We start from the raw sequence: 20,520 nt of genomic DNA, 5'->3' as shown, positions 1-20,520 counted from the left end.
TGCATAGATGGGAGCTGCTGCTGCTGAAAAAACACGTGTGGAATGTATTTTTGCAATCAATACAGGAAGCGCCATTAGACTATTGTGGCTGGATCAGCTCTTTGAAAGAGACATTTATTGTGGATTATAAATGTGTCATGTATTATAAAAATATTATGTATTATAGTTGGTCTGTGTTATGCTGGAATATTGCACCTTTCAGAGGTGAATCATGTGACCACTGGTGAGTCATCAGCCAAGTTCATGGGCTGGTGCAAATTCAGCTTGTTTTACTTTACAGAATGCACAGCCACTGAATAAATCTGACTGTTGGACCTGCAGTAGAATAACTTTGTGCAGTGCTTTTAGACTAGTGGAGCAGAGAATACTATCCAGTTCAACCCAGATCTTTCTCTGCACTCCTGCAAATTGTTCCTGCTCAAGTATATATCCACTTTTAAAACTACTATTGAAACAGCCTTCTACAGAAATGAATTCCAGATCACAGCAACACACTGAATAATGCAAGTTTTTTTTCTCATTATCCTTTTGAAAGAACAAAGTTTACACTCCCTATTCTTTTAAAACACTTTATAATTTTGCAAACTTTTATTACATTTCCCCTTAATCTTTTCTCTCAGGAAGCAAATAACAGTTACTCTACTGTTTCTATAAAACTCAAGTCCCTCATCTCTGAAACTATTCTAATAAATCACCTCTACATGTTCTCAAATTTATCAACATTTAACACAATCTCTTTGTTTTTATACTTTGTATGTTGTTTTTTTTAAAGCAACCTCATTCTCCTTTCCTAAGGAAAGAGGCAGAAGGAATTTGTTCAGATGAGTGAATACTTTTTATAAGTAAAGCAGGTCAGAAAGTCAGTGCATCAATTGCGAGAAGACATGGCAAAAGTATCTAGGAGAATCCTTGTGACTTTAATGGATAAACTTTCATACTGTTTGGTTTATGACAGGAAGTGTAAATACAACTTAGTTGTTAGCTTTGTCTTGACTTCAGTGCAGAAGAAGTGTTTTCACAGATCCATTCAGTACAAACAAGATTAGTTCAGTTCAGGGGATCCAGTCACTTCAGCAGAAATATCTTTCTTGTATGTGGTGTTTCCAAGCTTGTATACAGTCTTCAAATTGTTACGACTCTGAACACTGTTCTGAAGATCTTAATGCCCACAAACACAAAGTGCAAGGAAAACTTCCTCTGCAGTTTACAAAGGATAAAAAACTAGTAAAGGCAGCAAGTTGAAATTGCGGCATGGTAGTTCAGTGGTTAGCACTGCTTCCTCACAGCGCCAAGAACTCTGGTATGATTCCACCCTCCAGTGTTTGTCTATGTGAAATAAGCACATTCTCCGTGTCTGTGTGGGTTTCCTCCAGGTGCTCTGGTTTCCCCCAAATTCCAAAGATGTGTAAATTAGGTGGATTGGCACTGCTAAATTACCCCATAATGTCCAGTGATCTATCAAACCCGATTTGACTTTGGGATCTGACTTGCCCAGTGATACCATTGGCTGGAATTATCAAATTGTAGTGCTGGACATTTATGATGCACATTAGAAGACACCAAAATATTTAATAAACCTATAATTTTGTCCTGTGCTCACAGGTCAAGTGTTCTTCCTGTTATTTAACTTCTTATGAAATCTGATAGGACTTTAGTTGCAATGCATTGTAACAGCCACATAGTTGCACACAAAGTTTATTTTCAAAACTGACTTTTGTGATAAAACGCTTCAAAAAAAGACCTGCTGCTCTTCACCACCATAAATTACTGAAGTTTCTGTGGCAGAATATTTTAGGATGATGACAAAAACAGAACGAATCACAACTAAAACTTGGAGATAGATGCAGCAAATGTATCAAATAAAGTTCAATTAAAACTAAGATTAACAGATTTCAAAAATTGATTAACAACACATCATTTAAAAAAAATCTCATTATTGCTGTGGTGCAGAAGGTGCCTATTTGCTCCATTGTTTCTGCACCTGCTTTTTCAATGAGGATTGTGCATTAGTGCCATTCTCCTGCTTTTTCCTTACATCCCTACAAATTGTTGATATTTTTAAAAAATCATCTAATACCCTTTTTGATGCTTTGTTTGAATCAGCCTCCACCTCACTTGCTCGCCCTGCATCCCAGACTGAGAAAAAGAAAAGTTTTAACCTCATTTGCTTCCTTGCAGATTACTTTAAATCTGTTGCCTGATCATTCTCAATTGTTTTACATTTTCTCCCAATCTACCCTGTCCAGACCCCTCAAATTTGACAATTAGCCTTTATTCAGAGGGAAAACAGTATCAACTGCTCCAAACTATCCTCATACCCTGAAGTTTGTCATTCCTAACATCGTTCTTGTAAAATGTTTCTGCAATGCATTTACATGCTTGCCAAAGTGTGCCTCATAACAACAGCTAGTCCTCATCTGGATTGTTGTATCTGTTTTATACAAGTTCAGCAAAATAGATTAAGACTCATAGAATCCATACAGAATGGAAGCAGGCCATTCAGTCCATCAAGTTTACACCAATCCTCCAAACAGCATCCTACCCACACTTGCGTTCCTACCCTATCCCTATAATTCTTCATTTCCCATGGCTATTCCACTTAACCTGCACATCCCTGGATACTATGGGCAATCTAGCATAGCCAATTCACTTAAACTGCACATCTTTGGACTGTAGGAGGAAACAGGAGCACCCGGAGGAAACCTACGCAGACATGGGAAGACTTGTGCAAACTCCACACAGACAGACAGTTACTGGAAGATGGAATTGTATCTAGGTCTCTGGCATGGTGAGGCAGCAGTGCTAACCACTGTATCTCTCCTATACTTTATGATCTTTTATTATTAAAGCCCAGAATATTATCTACTTTATTAACTATTTTTCCAACCATCCTGCCATTTTTCATGACAAATGCACAATTACACAAGGTCTCTCTCCACATCTGCATCCCCTTAAGAGTTTGCACCCTTTACTTTACACTGTTTTTCCAAGTTTCTTATATCGCACACTTACAGTCATAGAGATGTACAGTATGGAAACAGACCCTTCGGTCCAACCCGTCCATGCCGACCAGATATCCCAACCCAATCTAGTCTATCAAGTTCTGCATGATTCTCCTCTTAACTTACAATGCTTCCAACTTGGAAAGTTTCCCTTGTAAAGCAACGTCTAGATCATTAACATATCTCAGGAAAAGCAAAGGTCCGGATACCAAATCCTGGAGAACTCAACTGCAAACATTCCTCAAGCTCTGTATCTTATTGCTCAGCCAATTTTGTATTCACGCTGTGAACTTACCTTTTATTCAATGAGTTATAACTTTACTCAAGTCTACCGAGTGGCACTTTATTGAATACCTTCTGGAAATCCATGTACACCATATCAGAAGCATTACCCTCCTCAAACCCTCTACTACTCTTCAGAAGTTGCATCAAGTTAGTAAAACATGATTTTCATTGAAAAAAGCAATACTGGCTCTTAGTTAGACTTCATTTGTCTATGTGACTATTAATTTTGTCTTGACCTATTGCTTCCAGAGCTTTCTCCACCCAAGTTACCTGTAATTGCCAGGCTTATCGTTACAATTTATTTTTTGAAAAGGGCACAATGTTTGTAATTCTCCAATCTACCGGCATTACCCCAGACTCTACAATTTCCACTCACTTCCTTTAGCATCTTATGCTGTCCAAGGTGCCTTGTCAACTTTAAGTACAGACAATGCATTCAATACCTCTTATCAATTTAGAACACTTCTAATGACTGAATTTCCCACTTGTTCTTCCTTGACTGGGTCATTGGTAAACAGAGGCACACAGTATTCATTTAATATCTCACAATTGTTAGTCTCTAACCAGCTCTACTCCCTTTTACCATTCATTTTGCCATTTAGTTGCCGACACAAGATTTTGGGACTTCCCTTTTTGTGAGCTACCAAACTCTTTTCAAAATCCATCTTTGCTTACCTTATTTGCCCCTTCACCTCCTTTCTGAACACTTTGTAGGGACACACACAAAGAAGACCCAAGACAGGCAGCATCACCAAAAGGAGCAGGTGAGGGGAGATGAGCTGATGCAACAACCCAAAATAGGCAGTCAGATACAGAGTTAGATTCATTGAAACTGACAGGAATAGATCTGACCTACTATATTGAAAGGAGCAAGCAGTTCAGTAAGTCTCTGGTAAGTGGTTACTCATTGCCTATCTGGGTGAATGTCCTTATCCTGAATGTCATCAACTCCCTAAGCAGCTTATCCATTACCCATCACTCTTTATCTTGCAGATACACCACAGTAAACCATTGCTCAAGCTCTAAACCCTAGAACTCAACTTTTGCAGCCATTGACACTTCCTGCAAATATGTACACACAGAGTTGGTAAAGAGTCCATGTCTTCAAACATACCACACAATGGATATTCCATTTGGCTGAGGTGCCATGCCACAGTTTTAGCTTATTTTTAATTTATATCTACTATAAATTAAAAATTAGAGAGTAGAACATATAATTACTCCCCTTGCTCACCAATTAGCTTCTTCTCTTGTACATGTAATTTGTATACCTAAGGACCAATTCCTAAACCATTAACAAATTCTTAAAAAAACTCATTCCAACTCACCCCACTCCCAGCTCTCTATTTAAGCAACATTCCCATGGTAAGTCAGACTGAGATGTCATATCTATATGTTCTAAAACTAATGAGCTAGCTGAGCCCATGACAGAAAAAAAGTTCAAACCAGATTCCTTAATTAATCTACTTGTTGCTTCACAGACGATAAATTCTATATTCCTCCTTTGTTCACTGAAATTAAACTGTAACTTTCTGTTAAATGTTTAACTCATAAATACAACCAATTTTGACTTTCAGAAAGAAATTTCCTCAACTCACCAAACTCCCAGCACTCTATTCAAGTCATACTTAATGTTATTAAGTAAAATTTCTGATAACCCATAAAAAACTGTGACTGAAATAACTCCACAGAGGGCATTATCCTTTCACCAAGTCACCCTTTATTTACATTTGGAGTTCCTGACATTGATCCAGCTTCCTCAGAGCCAGCTGAGTGAACAGAATCATCAGATACTCCTCTGTATATCTGTCAGTCAGGGCTCCCTGAGTGGGGCTGTTAATCTATTCCAATCAGGGAACCCATACTCGATAGGCTGACCTCATTACAATAATAATATCCCTTCCCCTCTGAATCAGAGAACATAAGCAGATTCGTTTTCTTGCAGCTTCTCCCAGTGTGTTTTAGCATAGGTCTGGTTCTTCCAACTCTGCCTTGGATGCAGGTGGCATTTTACACAGGAGCTTTCCTCTTGCAACCAGAACACCTTAGAAGAAATTCATTTTCTTCTTCAGACAGCAAAGACACCAAGGCAGCAATATGTGCCACATCCATTTCAGATGTGGAGGTCTCTTCAACCCTTGGAGAGGGCGAATCCATGGGTTCCATCAGAATTTCTGACTGTTCCGAGGAGCCAGGCATGTTTTGCCCCCACCCCATTTAAGAGTTTTCAGCTTTCATGTGGTCCCGAGCACAAGGACTATCGCACCTACATGAACTTTATAAGTTACTGGACCTGACCTTTGTCTCTTACCCATACTGTTTTCATGGTTCCTGTGCAAAATTCTCCTGAAATAAACTACTTCTCTCACTTAATGGAGTCATGTATCATGCACTAATGTTCCTGATGCCATCACCACCCACAACTCCCCTCCTCCAAGTCTGGGAAGATTAGATTTAAATTTGGTATGGAGCTTTCTCTTCATTAGCAACTCTGCTGGAGTTATCCCTGCAGTTGCATGAGGGGTGGTCCTATAATCAAATTGAAAATAGGACAGTTTGGTATCAGTGAAGCTGTAGGCTTTCTTTAAGTGTGCCTTCAAAGTTTGGACCATTGGATGATTGATAGTGTGGAGCTGTCCTTTGATGCAGAATGCCATTCAACTTTAGGATTATACTCAAATGGCCCATTATCTGTGACCAACACTTCTGGGAATCAGTGCTTTGCAAAAAGCCGCGCAGTTTTTCTATCGCCATCTTAATATATGATAAATTAATTTTATGCACATCCAACCACTTTGAGTGAGCGTCCAAATTGACCAAGAACATTCAGCCCATTAAAGGACCTGCATTTTAGACAAGTAACAGAGTCCAGGGTTCACCTGGCCATTTGTGCGAATGTGGGGAAGCTGCTGGCAGTAAGTTTTGTCCTGGTTGGCACTCTGGGCACTGGCCAACCAATGCAGAACCCTGGTGTTCAGCCAGTATCTGGTGACGACCTTTGCGCAGGATGATAATTCTTGCTTCCCATAATAATATGCCATCCTCTACTGTGATCTGGTCTCTCCAGATCCAAAAAGATTTCAGTTCTGGGTGCGACACCCCTTTGGTTTCCCCATCATCCCCAGCTGTTTCAGTTTTGCCAGGATCAGATCATTCTGCGACGAAAGACTGATATTGTCAGCTATGACTGGAAGTGTGTCCAGAAAATTTAAAACCATTGGCTCAACGCATCAGTATTTGCTATTTGGCCTCCTAGGCAATGTTCCAACTTGTAATTATACATACTTAGTATATGGGTATAAACCCTTATGGGTATTAATTGTAGCAGACTTCTGGGAATCCTCATCTAACCATAACTACATGTGGTTCACATCCAGCTTCTTGAAGGATAGCGCACCCCCACCCCCACCAGTTTTTTGTATAAATCCTCTATGCGAGGGCTTGGGTATTTATCCACCTGCAAAAGGTGGCTTACTGTTTATTTAAAATCCCCACAAAGGTGAACTTACCTGTTGGGCTTCATAATCGGTAGTTCAGGTGATGCCCATTCTGCAAACTGGACTGATTTGATGATTCCTTCACTTTCGAGCCTTCTGATTTCTGTCTCTACTTTTGCCCATAAAGTAAATAGCACCGGGCGGGCCTTACAGAATCATGGAATTGCTTCCTGATCAACATGAAAAGGGACCTTGACTTCTTGGATAGACCCCAGACCTTCATGAAAAACTTCCAGGTATTAAATTGTTACGGACTAGGCCAGACCACTCAAAACATTCATATGCAGGCAGCACAGACCATAACTTTGCAATTTGTTTCCAGATTAAGTTAGCGAGGTTGACTACCAGGTTTAAAACAGACAAAAAAAATCTATTCACAAAATTACACAATGAAACATGAAGAACAGATTAAAGAACACCGACAGAACTCAGTCTCTCCAAACTAGACTTAATTATGCTGTTCCAAATATATACAACAGATCAAATAAACAAACCCCCTTTAAAACACAGTACAAAAAAGGGTCAGATGCTTACAGCTTGAAATTAGAAGGGCAGAAGAAAGATATTCACACAGCTCATTGTTGAACTCCTCACCAGTTCTGGACTGAACTAAACTGCTCAGCTAGAGAGCTGATCACTCCTCTTTCATTCTACAGGTCACGCCCAAAACATTTTGGCCTGAAGTCTGATCTGTTTACATATCATCAAAAGGCCTCTCAAAATCCTTTTCATCTCTGTACCAAACTAGTCTGATCAGAGCCTGGTCTGGTTTATTACCCCTCTGAAAAAAAAAATTAAGGACAGAGTAACCTCGAACCAAGTAACAGATTTTAGAAAAAAAAAAGGACTAGCTTTGTGACAACCTTCCGACTTGATTCAGACAGCCATTTTCTAATTGAAAAATGTTGAGCCAAGCTCGGTGAATCTTTCTCAACCAATTTTGTCCCAGCAGGCTTGGGCTGAAGCCTTTACAACAATTACTGGTAAATGAACCAGCTACCTCTCATAACAGACCAGAACTGAACCTTCATCTGTAAAGGTTCCCCAGTATAGGTTCTCAGTCTAGTTGAGGTCTAACACAAACTTAAGGGTTGGAGCCCAGAGTGATTTTTATTGAAAACTTTATTGAAGGTTCTGCAATCATTGCAACGGCTGCACTGTTATCAACCTCCATTAGAAACAAGTAACCATTTAACCAAATGATGGTTCGGATTTGGATGTTGCTATGCAATTTAACTGCGACAAACCAGATGTAGGTGGACTTTCCAAGATATGCATTCTCCTAGGTACTGGCCTATGAGTTCTGTTACTCAATTTACATCTAGTGGGACTCTTTTGCGATTTTGAATCCGCATCCTGGCAGCAACTACAATGGCTTGCTGGCCCAGACCTGAAGAAAATGTTACCCGTTTGGCCAAGGCTTGGCTTTGTTTTGGGTTTTTGTTCTGGGCTGACCTAGAATCCCTCTGTTCAGGATATGCCCTGAGTGAGGCTCTGCAATTGCCTCCACTCAAGTTGTTTCACCAAAAGCTCAGTTGGTCAGGTGAGAGTGTCCACTTCCATCTGAATATCTTGCAATATCACACTCAACTTGCTACATTTGAAAGGTTCCAAACTGCAACGTTGACTCCCCATTCCACTGATGTTGCTTGACCTGCTGGACCTTTTCCAGCTCCACACTTTATTGACTCTCACTTTCCTAGCATCTGCATCCTCACTATCTCTAAGTTGCTGAAAACTACAAAGCCTTTTCCAATGACAAAGGCAGTTATCGTGCCTGTTTGAAGTGCATTTGGGACTCAGAACTGATAGCATTCAGAATTAGAGGGAGGCTTGGAGTCATAGTATTCCTTAACTAAATCCAGCAACTCTTTAAAGGTTTAGTATCTGGTGCCTCAGGGAAAATTAGGCTCCTGATAACAGAAAAGCCATAGGTCACAAGCAGTCAGGAGAATTACTCGTTGCTTTTCATCTGCAAAGTAATTTGCCTGGAAAAAAAATGCATTCTTTCCATATTTTGGGCCTTGTCTTTGACAGCAGGATCAAGTGGGTCCAGCTTCCCAAATAATGGCAAGATGCCAGAAATGCTTACCCCACATCAAACATGGTCATTGCGAACAAATTTGTTTAGGGACATGTTTTGTTCTAGCAGCCATTGAAATAACTCCAAGAGACCAGTACCCCATCACCAACTCACCCTTTATTTATATGTGGAAGGCCCCTGACACTGGTCCAGCTTCCACAAGCCAGCTCTCAGACTGAACTGGATTTCAGACACTCCAGTTTACACCTATCAGCCAGGGCTCCTTGATTGCAACAGATTAACTGCCCCACTCAGGGAATTTGTTCTATGAGGTCCACCTCATTACAATCACTACAGTGACAAACCCGTTACTGAAAATTTACACGCTCAATTTGCCCCATCTAATTATATTAACTTACAATTTACTTTGAATTTTAAATATTTGATCAGAACAATGTGGATTGTTTTTGCGAGATATATTTATTTCAATATTTGTATAGGAGAAATCAGAGTGCATTGTGATCCTTAACTCAACTTGAAGTTTTTTTTAAACACCATACCCGTAGGCCGTGAAAACGAGGATTACTATAAAAGAGCTTCATCTGCTCAGGTGGTAGTGGTCCCAATACTCTCTGAATTGTGTAAAGCTGATCTATTTCACTTTCTCCTGGAAAAAGTGGCTGTCCATCACTTAGTTCTCCAAGAATGCAACCCACAGACCACATATCAACAGCCTTTCCATATGGAGCTCTACGAAAAAAAAGAGAAGGAAAACAAAACATACAAAGAATTACGTTTGTCTTAACATATTTTACCAGATAACTTGATTAAGACGCCATTTTGGGGGGTACTATGAGAGAATAGGGGTGTGGATATAAAGATGACAAACATTGTAAAATTTACTGGATGACCAGTAAAGATAAATTGCATTCAAGTAGCTTCGAAATCGACGTTTCGGGCAAAAGCCCTTCATCAGGAATAAAGGCAGTGAGCCTGAAGCGTGGAGAGATAAGCTAGAGGAGGGTAGGGGTGGGGAGAAAGTAGCATAGAGTACAATGGGTGAGTGGGGGAGGAGATGAAGGTGATAGGTCAGGGAGGAGAAGGTGGAGTGGATAGGTGTAAAAGGAGATAGGCAGGTAGGACAAGTCCGGACAAGTCATGGGGACAGTTACGTTAACCACCTCAACCTGTCTACCTCCCTCCCCCACTCCAACCTCTCACCCTCACAACGCGCAGCCCTCCAATCGCTACCTCACCATCAAGCCAGCGGATAAAGGGGGCGCAGTGTTAGTCTGGCACACTGACCTCTACACTGCTGAAACCAAACGGAAACTCGAGGACACCTCTTCCTACTGCCCCCTCGACCATGACCCCACCCCCCCATCACCAAACCATCATCTTCCAGACCATACAGAACCTCATCACTTCAGGAGATCTCCCATCCACAACTTCCAACCTCATAGTCCGGGAACCCCGCACTGCCCGATTCTACCTCCTTCCCAAGATCCACAAGCCTGACCACCCTGGCCAACCCATTGTCTCAGCATGCTCCTGCCCCACTGAACTCATCTCTACCTACCTCGACACTGTCCTATCCCCCCTAGTCCAGGAACTCCCCACATACGTTCGAGACACCACCCACGCCCTCCACCTCCTCCAAGACTTCCGTTTCCCTGGCCCCCAACGCCTCATCTTTACCATGGATATCCAATCCCTCTACACCTCCATCCGCCATGACCAGGGCCTCCAAGCCCTCCGTTTGTTCCTCTCCAGACGTCCCCAACAGTACCCTTCAACCGACACTCATTCGTTTGGCTGAACTGATCCTCACCCTTAACAATTTCTCCTTTGAATCCTCCCACTTCCTCCAGACCAAAGGCGTAGCCATGGGCACACATATGGGCCCCAGCTATGCCTGTCTCTTTGTTGGCTACGTAGAGCAGTTGATCTTCCGTAATTACACCGGCACCACTTCCCACCTCTTCCTCCGCTACATTGATGACGGCAGTGGCGCCACCTCGTGCTCCCGCGACGAGGTTGAGCAATTCATCAACTTCACCAACACATTCCACCCTGACCTTAAATTTACCTGGACCATCTGTGACACCTCGCTCCCCTTCCTGGGCCTCTCCATCTCCATTAGTGACGACCGACTTGACATTGACATTTTTTACAAACCCACCGACTCCCACAGCTACCTGGATTACACCTCTTCCCACCCTACCTCTTGCAAAAATGCCATCCCGTATTCCCAATTCCTCCGCCTCCGCCAGATCTGCTCCCAGGAGGACCAGTTCCACCACAAAATACACCAGATGGCCTCCTTCTTTAGAGACAGCAATTTCCCTTCCCACGTGGTTAAAGATGCCCTCCAACGCATCTCGTCTACATCCCGCACCTCCGCCCTCAGACCCCACCCCTCCAACCGTAACAAGGACAGAACGCCTCTGGTGCTCACCTTCCACCCTACCAAACTTCGCATAAACCAAATCATCCGCCGACATTTCCGCCACCTCCAAACAGACCCCACTACCAGGGATATATTTCCCTCCCCCACACCTTTCCACCTTCCGCAAAGACCGTTCCCTCCGCGACTACCTGGTCAGGTCCACGCCCCCAAACAACCCACCCTCCAATCCTGGCACTTTCCCCTGCCACCGCAGGAACTGTAAAACCTGTGCCCACACCTCCTCCCTCACCTCTATCCAAGGCCCTAAAGGAGCCTTCCACATCCATCAAAGTTTTACTTGCACATCCACTAATATCATTTATTGTATCCGTTGCTCCCGATGCGGTCTCCTCTACATTGGGGAGACTGGGCGCCTCCAAGCGCTTTAGGGAATATCTCCGAGACACCCGCACCAATCAACCACACCGCCCTGTGGCCCAACATTTCCACTCCTTCTCCCACTCTGCCGAGGACATGGAGGTCCTGGGCCTCCTTCACCGCCGCTCCCTCACCACCAGATGCCTGGAGGAAGAATGCCTCATCTTCCGCCTCGGAACACTTCAACCCCAGGGTATCAATGTGGACTTCAACAGTTTCCTCATTTCCCCTTCCCCCACCTCACCCTAGTTCTCAACTTCCAGCTCAGTAACTGTCCCCATGACTTGTATGGACTTGTCCTACCTGCCTATCTCCTTTTACACCTATCCACTCCACCTTCTCCTCCCTGACCTATCACCTTCATCCCCTCCCCCACTCACCCATTGTACTCTTATGCTACTTTCTCCCCACCCCCACCCTCCTCTAGCTTATCTCTCCATGCTTCAGACTCACTGCCTTTATTCCTGATGAAGGGCTTTTGCCCAAAACGTCGATTTCGAAGCTACTTGGATGCTGCCTGAACTGCTGTGCTCTTCCAGCACCACTAATCCAGAATCTGGCTTCCAGCATCTGCAGTTATTGTTTTTACGTCAAAGATAAATTGCAACCAGGAAAAGCTGAGTATTGGGACAAATTGCTCAGTGATTCAAATAATCAAACTGACTTCAAAAGATTTGAACACAAATTGTTGCAATTAATTTGTTCCAGTATATATTTTTATAGCACTGGATAAAACAACATTTGTAATGTTATTATATATAACATTATCAAAAATATCCATTGAAGCAACATTATCTAATGTTATAAAGGTTAGAGAATTAAAAAGGGATTTTTAAGTGTAGGTTTACTACATTACATTGTGATGGTCTTTGCTGGAGTTCATTTAGGCTCAAGTCAAGAACACGCATCAATGCATGAAAAATATTCCCAGGTAAAAGTCCACGTTGACACTTTGAATTTCGTTCCAAAAAACTGTCCTCAAATATTTGACTTTTGCAGGGTCTAAGGTATGTGAATAACTCACAATTATAAAAGGACTAATTGCATGACTTCAATGCACTCCTAAGGAGGAATACCTTTTCACTTTAATGGAATTTTTGGAAAATCTGAGAAGGTAGTTTAGAATTTTCAGTTTGCTATATTAGATCTCTAACATCAGGAAATGGTGGTCCAAACATGCCATTAAATCCAGTATGAAAGTAAACTGGATGGAGGTTTGCTTGCTGAGCTGGAAGGTTTGTTTTCAGACGTTTCGTCACGATACTAGGTTACATCACCAGTGAGCCTCCAGATGAAGCACTGGTGGTATGGCCTGCTTTCTATTTATGTGTTTAGGTTTCCTTTGGTTGAAGTCATTTCATGTGCTGTTTCTAAGGGGGTGGTAAATGGAATCTAAGTCTGTGTATTTGTTGACAGAGTTCCAGTTAGAGTGCCATGCCTCTAGGAATTGTCATGCATGTCTCTGTTTGGCTTGTTCTAGGATGGATGTGTTGTCCCAGTTGAAGTGGTGTCCTTCCTCATCTGTATGTAAGGATACTAGTAAGAGTGGGTCATAGTTTTATGTGGCTCATTGTGTTCATGCACCCCGGTGGCTAGTTTTCTACCCGTTCGTCCAATGTAGTGTTTGTTACAGTTCTTGCAAGGTATTTTGTAAATTACATTAGCTTTGCTTGTTGTCTGTATAGGATCTTTCATGTTCACTGGCTGCTGTTTTAGTGGGCTACCATGATGCCAAGAGGTCGGAGTAGTCTGGCAGTCATTTCTGAGAAATTGGCAGACAGTACCAGCAACAAACCCAAACAAGCAGACAAAACATGTCAGAAACATTTATCTAAAGAGCATTAGGTATTACCCACATGCTGTAGTTCATGATTGAAAGAGAAGTCTTTATGAATATGAAAAATTTGAGTACTTAGTTACAATAGTGCAGCAGTGCTAGATTTATTTTCAATCTTTGTTTATTGGTCAACACTCTTCATACACCAAACCAGGCATTAGAAATCTCTGAGACTACATAATCTCAATTTTCAGAGTAATGTATATCACTGGATACAAAAAAAATCCTGAATCAGGATTAGTGAACAGCATAATGGTATTATACGAAGAGTACAAAAACTTTCAATTTACTAATCAGTTAAGACTCAAATCAATTTTGACATCACTCTCAATTCTTATGTGTTACAGTCCTTAGCTCAAATGAACTTCAAATACAAAACCTCACTTGTTATCTATCACATGGTGGCTCAGTAGTTAGCACTGCTGCCTCACAGCGCCAGGGACCTAGGGTTCGATTCCACCCTCAGGCGCCTGTCTGTGTGGAGTTTGCACATTCTCCCTTTGCATGTGAGAGTTTCCTCCGTGTGCCCTGGTTTCTTCCCACAGTCCAAAGATGTGCAGGTTAGGTCAATTGGCCATGCTAAATTGCCCATAGTGTTGAAGGATGTATAGGCTAGATGTATTCGTTAGGGGAATGGGTCTAGGTGGGATGTTCTTCGGAGGGTCAGTGTGGACTTGTTGGGCCGGAGGGCCTGTTTCCACAATAGGGATCCTATGATCACCCGATTACAGAAAGATTTCAATGGGTTTCAAATTGTAACAGCTAAGATACTGCATCTAGATTTTCAGAAAATGTTAAACAAATTCTCTATTATTCCATTTTTTTCTGGTCTTATTTTTAGAAGTTATCCACTGGCAGTGCAAAATAGGAGAAGATGTCCTGCAAATAAATTATTTTCCAGTGTTGCGTTCATATATTTATAAAGAACACCAATCTCATATTAACTTGGGACAGAATAAATTACTAAAATATTCGATTTATCATGAATAATTCAGTTATGTTATGTCATGTCATTTCAATGTGTGCTTAGCTCATTTTTAACAGTCCACTGAAGTAATTTCCTATTTTACAATAGTCTTCCAATTGACAACTGTCAAGTAGCTCAATGACTTACCCAAGTAGCAGCTCAGGTGAACGATACCACCTAGTGGCCACATATTCTGTGTAATTTGCATTGCTGCCCTCTGATAAATTCCGAGCAAATCCTGTATTATAAGAAGCCACAAATGTGAGCATGTTATGTACAATCTCGATTATCCAAACATCAATTATCCGAACAAGATCTCAAGGTACCGGACAATCGGCATTGGGCAACTCAGCTCTCGGTTATCAGTTAAATGGTATTATGGTGTGCATTGCCAAATAACCAACAAATGTTCGGATAACTGGCACTCAAATTACCGCTTGATTTTGGTTATCCGAACAATTATCTGAACAAAATACTCCCCGCCTGTTCCGATAATCAAGGTTCTACTGTAATCCGAAAACCTCCAAATGATGTAGATACAATTTAAGACATCATATAAAGACTGGTCTTCAAAAAAAAGATAATTTAGGGTTTCAATAAAATTACAGACAGATGAACAGAACAGGAATGGAAAATTGTGCGAAATTAGTTTCAATAGAAGTATCTTGTTTACTTATTTTTGGCAATCATTTTCTGATAGAAATCTTATTTTTATGCATGCATAGGTGTCAACATCAACAAGTCACATTTATAAATCACTTGAAACACAGCAGACGCCGAATGACAGCATCATCAATGTATGTTTTGACACCAAATCACAGGAGGAACTAGCAGATGGTCATAAGTTGGTCAGAAAATAGATTTTACATCTTAAAGGTGAACAGTTACAGTGAAAAAAAAAATTAGGGAGGGAATTTTAAAGTTGTAACCAAGGCAGTTGATAGCAATGTCACCAAAGGCAGTAGAAATAAAATCAGGCCAGAGTTGAAGAAATACTGAGATCACAAGATCCCTACAGTGTAGAAACAGACCATTTGATCCACAAGTCCACACTGACCCTCCGAAGAGTAATCCATCCCGACTCATTCCCCCAACTATTACTCTGCATTTATCACTAACTAATGCCCCCAACCTACACATCCCTGGACACTATGGGCAATTTAGCATGGCCAATTCACCTAATCTTTGGGACTGTGGGAGGAAACCGGAGCACCCAGAGGAAACCCATATAGACATGGGGAGAATGCGCAAACTCCACACAGACAGTTGCCCGAGGCTGAAATCGAACTCGGGTCCCTGGTGCTGTGAAGCAGCAGTGCTAACTACTGAGCCACTATGCTGCTCTAATGGTTTACAGGGCACAGAAGATTATAGAAATAGTTAGGACAGAAACTATCGGAAGAACTGAAAACTAAAACGAGAATTCTAAAATTGAGAAATTGTTGGATTAGGATCCAGAGTTGATCAGCAAGCATGGATTTGATGAATGAATGAGACTTGCAGCAAATTAAAAAGCCTTGAATGACCACAGTTTATGTGTCGTTATTTTGTAGTACGGAACGCAAGTATGAATTGTTGAAAATATAAAAAAACATTTTATCATGGCTTTTTATCTTGCATTCATCAGAACAATTTCCAACAATACCATTCAAAGAAAAAAAAACAATATTTTTACTGCATGACAGGAGAGTGCTGATTGATTGGTTAATACTTTTATGCAGAATGAACAAATTAATAATGATAGTTAATTCATAACTCATAAGATATGGGGCAGAATTCGGTCATTTGGCTCATCGAACCTGCTCCGCCATTTGGTCATGGATGATATGATTTTCACCTCCATTTTCCTGCCTTCTCCCTAAAACTCTTCAATCCATTATCAATTAAAAATCTGTCTAATTGCTCCTTAAATTTACTCATTGTCCCAGCATCCACCATACACTGGAGTAGCGAATACCACAGAATCATAACCCTTTGCAAGTAATAGTTTCTCCACAACTCTTTTACATTTGGTATCCCTTACCATAACACTATGACCTCTCATTTCCACGGCTGTTTTATCCGTACCTTTTATCATTTTGAATACTCAATTTGTACTCCCCTCATTCATCTAAATTCTAGATAGTAGAGGCCTAAACTGTTTGATTTCTCTTCATATGACAAGCCCCTCATCTCGAGGGTCAAACTAGTGAACCTGCTCTGAACTGTCTCCAAAGTCACTACATCAAGTGTCTACTTCAACACCAGTAGCATCCAGAATAAGGTGGGTGAACTTGCAGCATGGGTTGGTAATTGGGACTTCGATGTTGTGGCCATTTCGGAGACATGGTTAGAGCAAGGACAGGAATGATTGTTGCAGGTTCTGGGATTTAGATGTTTCAGTAAGAAGAGAGATGTGGAGAAAAGAGGGGGAGTTGTGGCATTGTTGGTAAAGACAGTTTTACAGTGGCAGAAAGGACATTTGAGGACTCATCTACTGAGGTAGTATGGGCTGAGGTTAGAAACAGGAAAGGAGAGGTCACCCCGTTGGGAGTTTTCTATAGGCCCCCGAATAGTTCCAGAGATGTAGAGAAAAAGATAGCAAAGATAATTCTGGATAGGAGCAAGAGTAACTGGATAGTTGTTACAGGGGACTTAAATGTTCCAAACATTGACTGGAAAAACTGTAATCCGCGTACTTTAGATAGGTAAGTTTTTGTCCAATGTGTGCAGGCGGGTTTCCTGACACAATATGTAGACAGGCCAACAAGGGGTGAGGTCACATTGGGTTTGGTACTGGGTAATGAACCAAGTCAGGTGTTAGATTTGGAGGTAGGTGAGCACTTTGGTGATAGTGAGTACCATTCGGTAGGGTTTACTTTAGGAAAGTGCTAAATATATACCATGGGGCAAGAGTTATAGCTGGGGGAGAAACAATTATGATGAGATTAGGCAAGATTTAGGATACATAGGATGGGGAAGGAAACTGCAGGGATGGGCACAATTGAAATGTGGAGCTTATTCAAGGAACAGCCACTGCAGGCCCTTGATAAGTAAGTATCTGTCAGGGAGGGAGGGAAGTTGTTGAGCGAGGGAGCTGTGGTTAATTAAAGAAGTTGAATCTCTTGTCAAAAGAAAGGCCTATGTTAGGGTGAGACATGAAGGCTCAGTTAGGACGCTTGACAGCTACAAGTTAGCCAGGAAAGACAAAGTGAGCGCTAAGAAGAGCCAGGAGGGCACATGAGATGTCTTTGGCAGGTAGGACCAAGGAAAACACAAAAACTTTCAATAGGTGTAACAGGAATAAAAGAATGACTAGAGTAAGATATAGGGCCAGGCAAAAGTGAGGACTGCAGATGCTGGAAACCAGAGTTTAGATCAGAGTGATGCTGGAAAAACACAGCAGGTCAGGCAGCATCGGAGGAGCTGGAAAATTGACAGACATGGAGATTTAAGGTTTCTGCTCTAACTCAAAAAGTTTAATTAAACTCCAATAAAACATGAATCATACAATTGCTATCTGTAGTCTAAAATTAAACTGAAAGTTATCGAAAGCACTGATACCATCCTGAAGGCATCAAAACAATTACATCGACGTTGGATAAAACTAAAAGGCACTTGTAAGAGAAACATGTAGCAAGGAATTCACATACTTTTACTTCGCCAGATCACAAATATTTGCTATGGAGAAGTTTGCAGAATGGATTGGCCAAATGCACCTGATACCAAAGGCAGCACAGACAGACAAATTGATCAGGCAAAAAAAGATACAGGATCAAAGTGAAAAAAATGAAAAATAAAAGAAAGCAATCTACACTGTGATGAAAGGTATACATTTTTTATACATTAATATCATTTTTTGAGTTCAGGATTTCAAAAGAGGCAAGATAGCTATTGATTATTTCTATGAGAATTTTTTTCTTTAAAGAAATGTCAGTGAGTCCTTCTACAAATGCTGTATTTGTTACCAAAGTAAAAAGTAATAGTAACATTGCCATAGTCCCAGAGGACCATGAAGCAGTAGTTCAACTTGAGGGTCACCTCAGGCAAGGAGGGAGGTTGAGAAGGGACATTCATGTTAACTTTAGCCAGTACAGGAATTGAACATGCTACAGTCATCCCTCCACACCACAGTCCAGCCAACTAATCCCAATTGTCCCCCATTAGAAAGCAGGTGAGTATAGATACTTGTGGTGCTCGTGGAAAGATGTCTGTACTGCTGGGCCTGTGACAGGTGAGATAAATATGTGGAGGTATTTGATTTGTTTTCAGTTCAGAAGAATCTTTTGAATTTAGTTGAGTATGCAGCAGGATGAGTTTGTAATCAAGTTTAATTTCTCTCCAGGGAGGATTCAGGGCATTTCAGCAAACAAATCACCTCAGCAAAAGGATTTAGCTTGTGAACCTTTGAAACCAGGAGAGCTTGATTAGAAATCTACAAGTTATGAGAACAAAGTTTAGGCTGAAACTTGTGAACAATCCATTTCTGCAGATTTGGAAAAGTCTCTTCAAATAGTCTCCACAGTGGAAAGAAAAGCTGTCAGGAGTCATTTAAGAAGAAATCTAAAGAGTTGAGCTGGAGTGCAATATGCTTGGGCTGGAGTCTCCATAGTGGGTAGTACTGGGAAACAAATTAAAACTTTGTTCTCCTGTATGTTTTGAGATCTTTCTATCTTTTATATTTAGAAAGCGTTCTTGTGTAATGAACCCATGTTCTCTTCTTAAAGAAAATCTTCCATCTGTAAATATGCCTCAGGGATTAAACACCACGTTAAATAACTAAACAAGTAAAAAAAAATCTAACAATCTGGGATCTGACATTGTGAATTGTACCACCAGGTGGAATTATAAGAATATTTATGCTGGATAGGGTGTGTTAATTCAAGTAATGCCATGGTTAATAATTTTAATTATTGATCTCTACTTCGATTTGAACTGCAAAGGTACGAGTTTCCTAATGTCTGCATAAGTTTAATCAGAAAATAGCCCAATCCAACAGACAAACAGCTTTCAGGTTCAATTCCTGGTCACTTGGTTGTGGAAACAAAGGATTCCGGTTTTCATGGAGTCAGAACCTCCAAACACTCATTTCCTCAGAAGAATGCAAGAAAGGAAGAGCATTAAAATATCAGAGTGTAAGTTATGCAATAAAATTCAATATTTGTTTTGGACAGCGGTCAGCAAAAAAGTATGCTCTAAATAGAAACATGCAAAATTAACTTTAATTACCACTCTGTTCCAGCACTGCATGAATTTCCGGGGATGACTGCTGCTGTGAAATTTTCTCAATAAGTTTAATGACTATTCATTGCACTCTTCCTCTCTCTTCCCTTAGCTACATGGGTATCCAACAGTGAGGATGTTGGAAACTTACCAAGTCTTCAACTGGATTTTGACAAGAATCTATATCCTCTATATCCAACTTTCTATACATATCACAAGTTGTTGCAATTTGCATTATGAATGAATGCTAAGAGAAAAGGCGAGGCAGATTGACATTATACATCACTTTAAAGCTATGCCCTCTTCTGTGTGACTCTTCATCAATTCTATCTGCATGATTTTGAAAACCTCAATCAAATCTCCTCTCAGCCTTCTTCTCTGCAGGGAGAACAACTTTTTTTCAATCTATCCTCATAATTAAAGTTTCTCATTGTTAGAACCATTCTTGTGAAATACTTCTACACTCCAATGCATTCAGATCCTTCCAAAAATGCAGTGCTCATAACTGCAGAATACTCCATCTGAAATATAAAAATGCCTTGTACTAGTTCATCATCACTTCCGCTTTTGTACTCTTAGTCTTGGCTTTATTAATAGAAACTACGTTATGTTTCATTAACTGTTTTCTCCACCTATCCTGCCATCTTCAATGAGACGTGCACACATGCACCCACATCCATCTGCTCCTGCATCCCCTTTTGAATTGTACCCCTATTTTATACTAGCTTTCAATGTTCTTCCAATTGAAATTGAATCATTTAACTTCTTTGCATTGAACTTCATTTGCCACCTATCCACCCACCACTTATCTACCAACTTGTCAATGTCCTTTTCGAATTCCACTCCATCTTCCATGCAATTTGTAAATTTTCCAAGTTTA

The 20,520-nt window shown here is 40.9% G+C and overlaps 1 protein-coding gene across 4 annotated transcripts in view; it reads right to left on the bottom strand.

Moving 5' to 3' along the window:
• cdkl5 (cyclin dependent kinase like 5) overlaps nt 1–20,520 on the bottom strand; it is a 157,144-nt gene that overhangs the window by 47,350 nt on the left and 89,274 nt on the right. For all 4 annotated transcript variants that reach the window (XM_072584467.1, XM_072584465.1, XM_072584468.1 and 1 more), the window contains exons 8-9: nt 14,586–14,676; nt 9,368–9,557 (exon numbers count right to left, since the gene is read on the bottom strand). In XM_072584467.1, coding sequence (XP_072440568.1) covers nt 9,368–9,557; nt 14,586–14,676 — 281 coding nt within the window. The remainder of the gene's footprint in view (nt 1–9,367; nt 9,558–14,585; nt 14,677–20,520) is intronic.

This window comes from Chiloscyllium punctatum, chromosome 15, assembly GCF_047496795.1.
Source record: "Chiloscyllium punctatum isolate Juve2018m chromosome 15, sChiPun1.3, whole genome shotgun sequence".
In the NCBI taxonomy this organism is placed as follows: Eukaryota; Metazoa; Chordata; class Chondrichthyes; order Orectolobiformes; family Hemiscylliidae; genus Chiloscyllium; species Chiloscyllium punctatum.
This window is presented reverse-complemented; position numbering and strand designations above follow the sequence as displayed.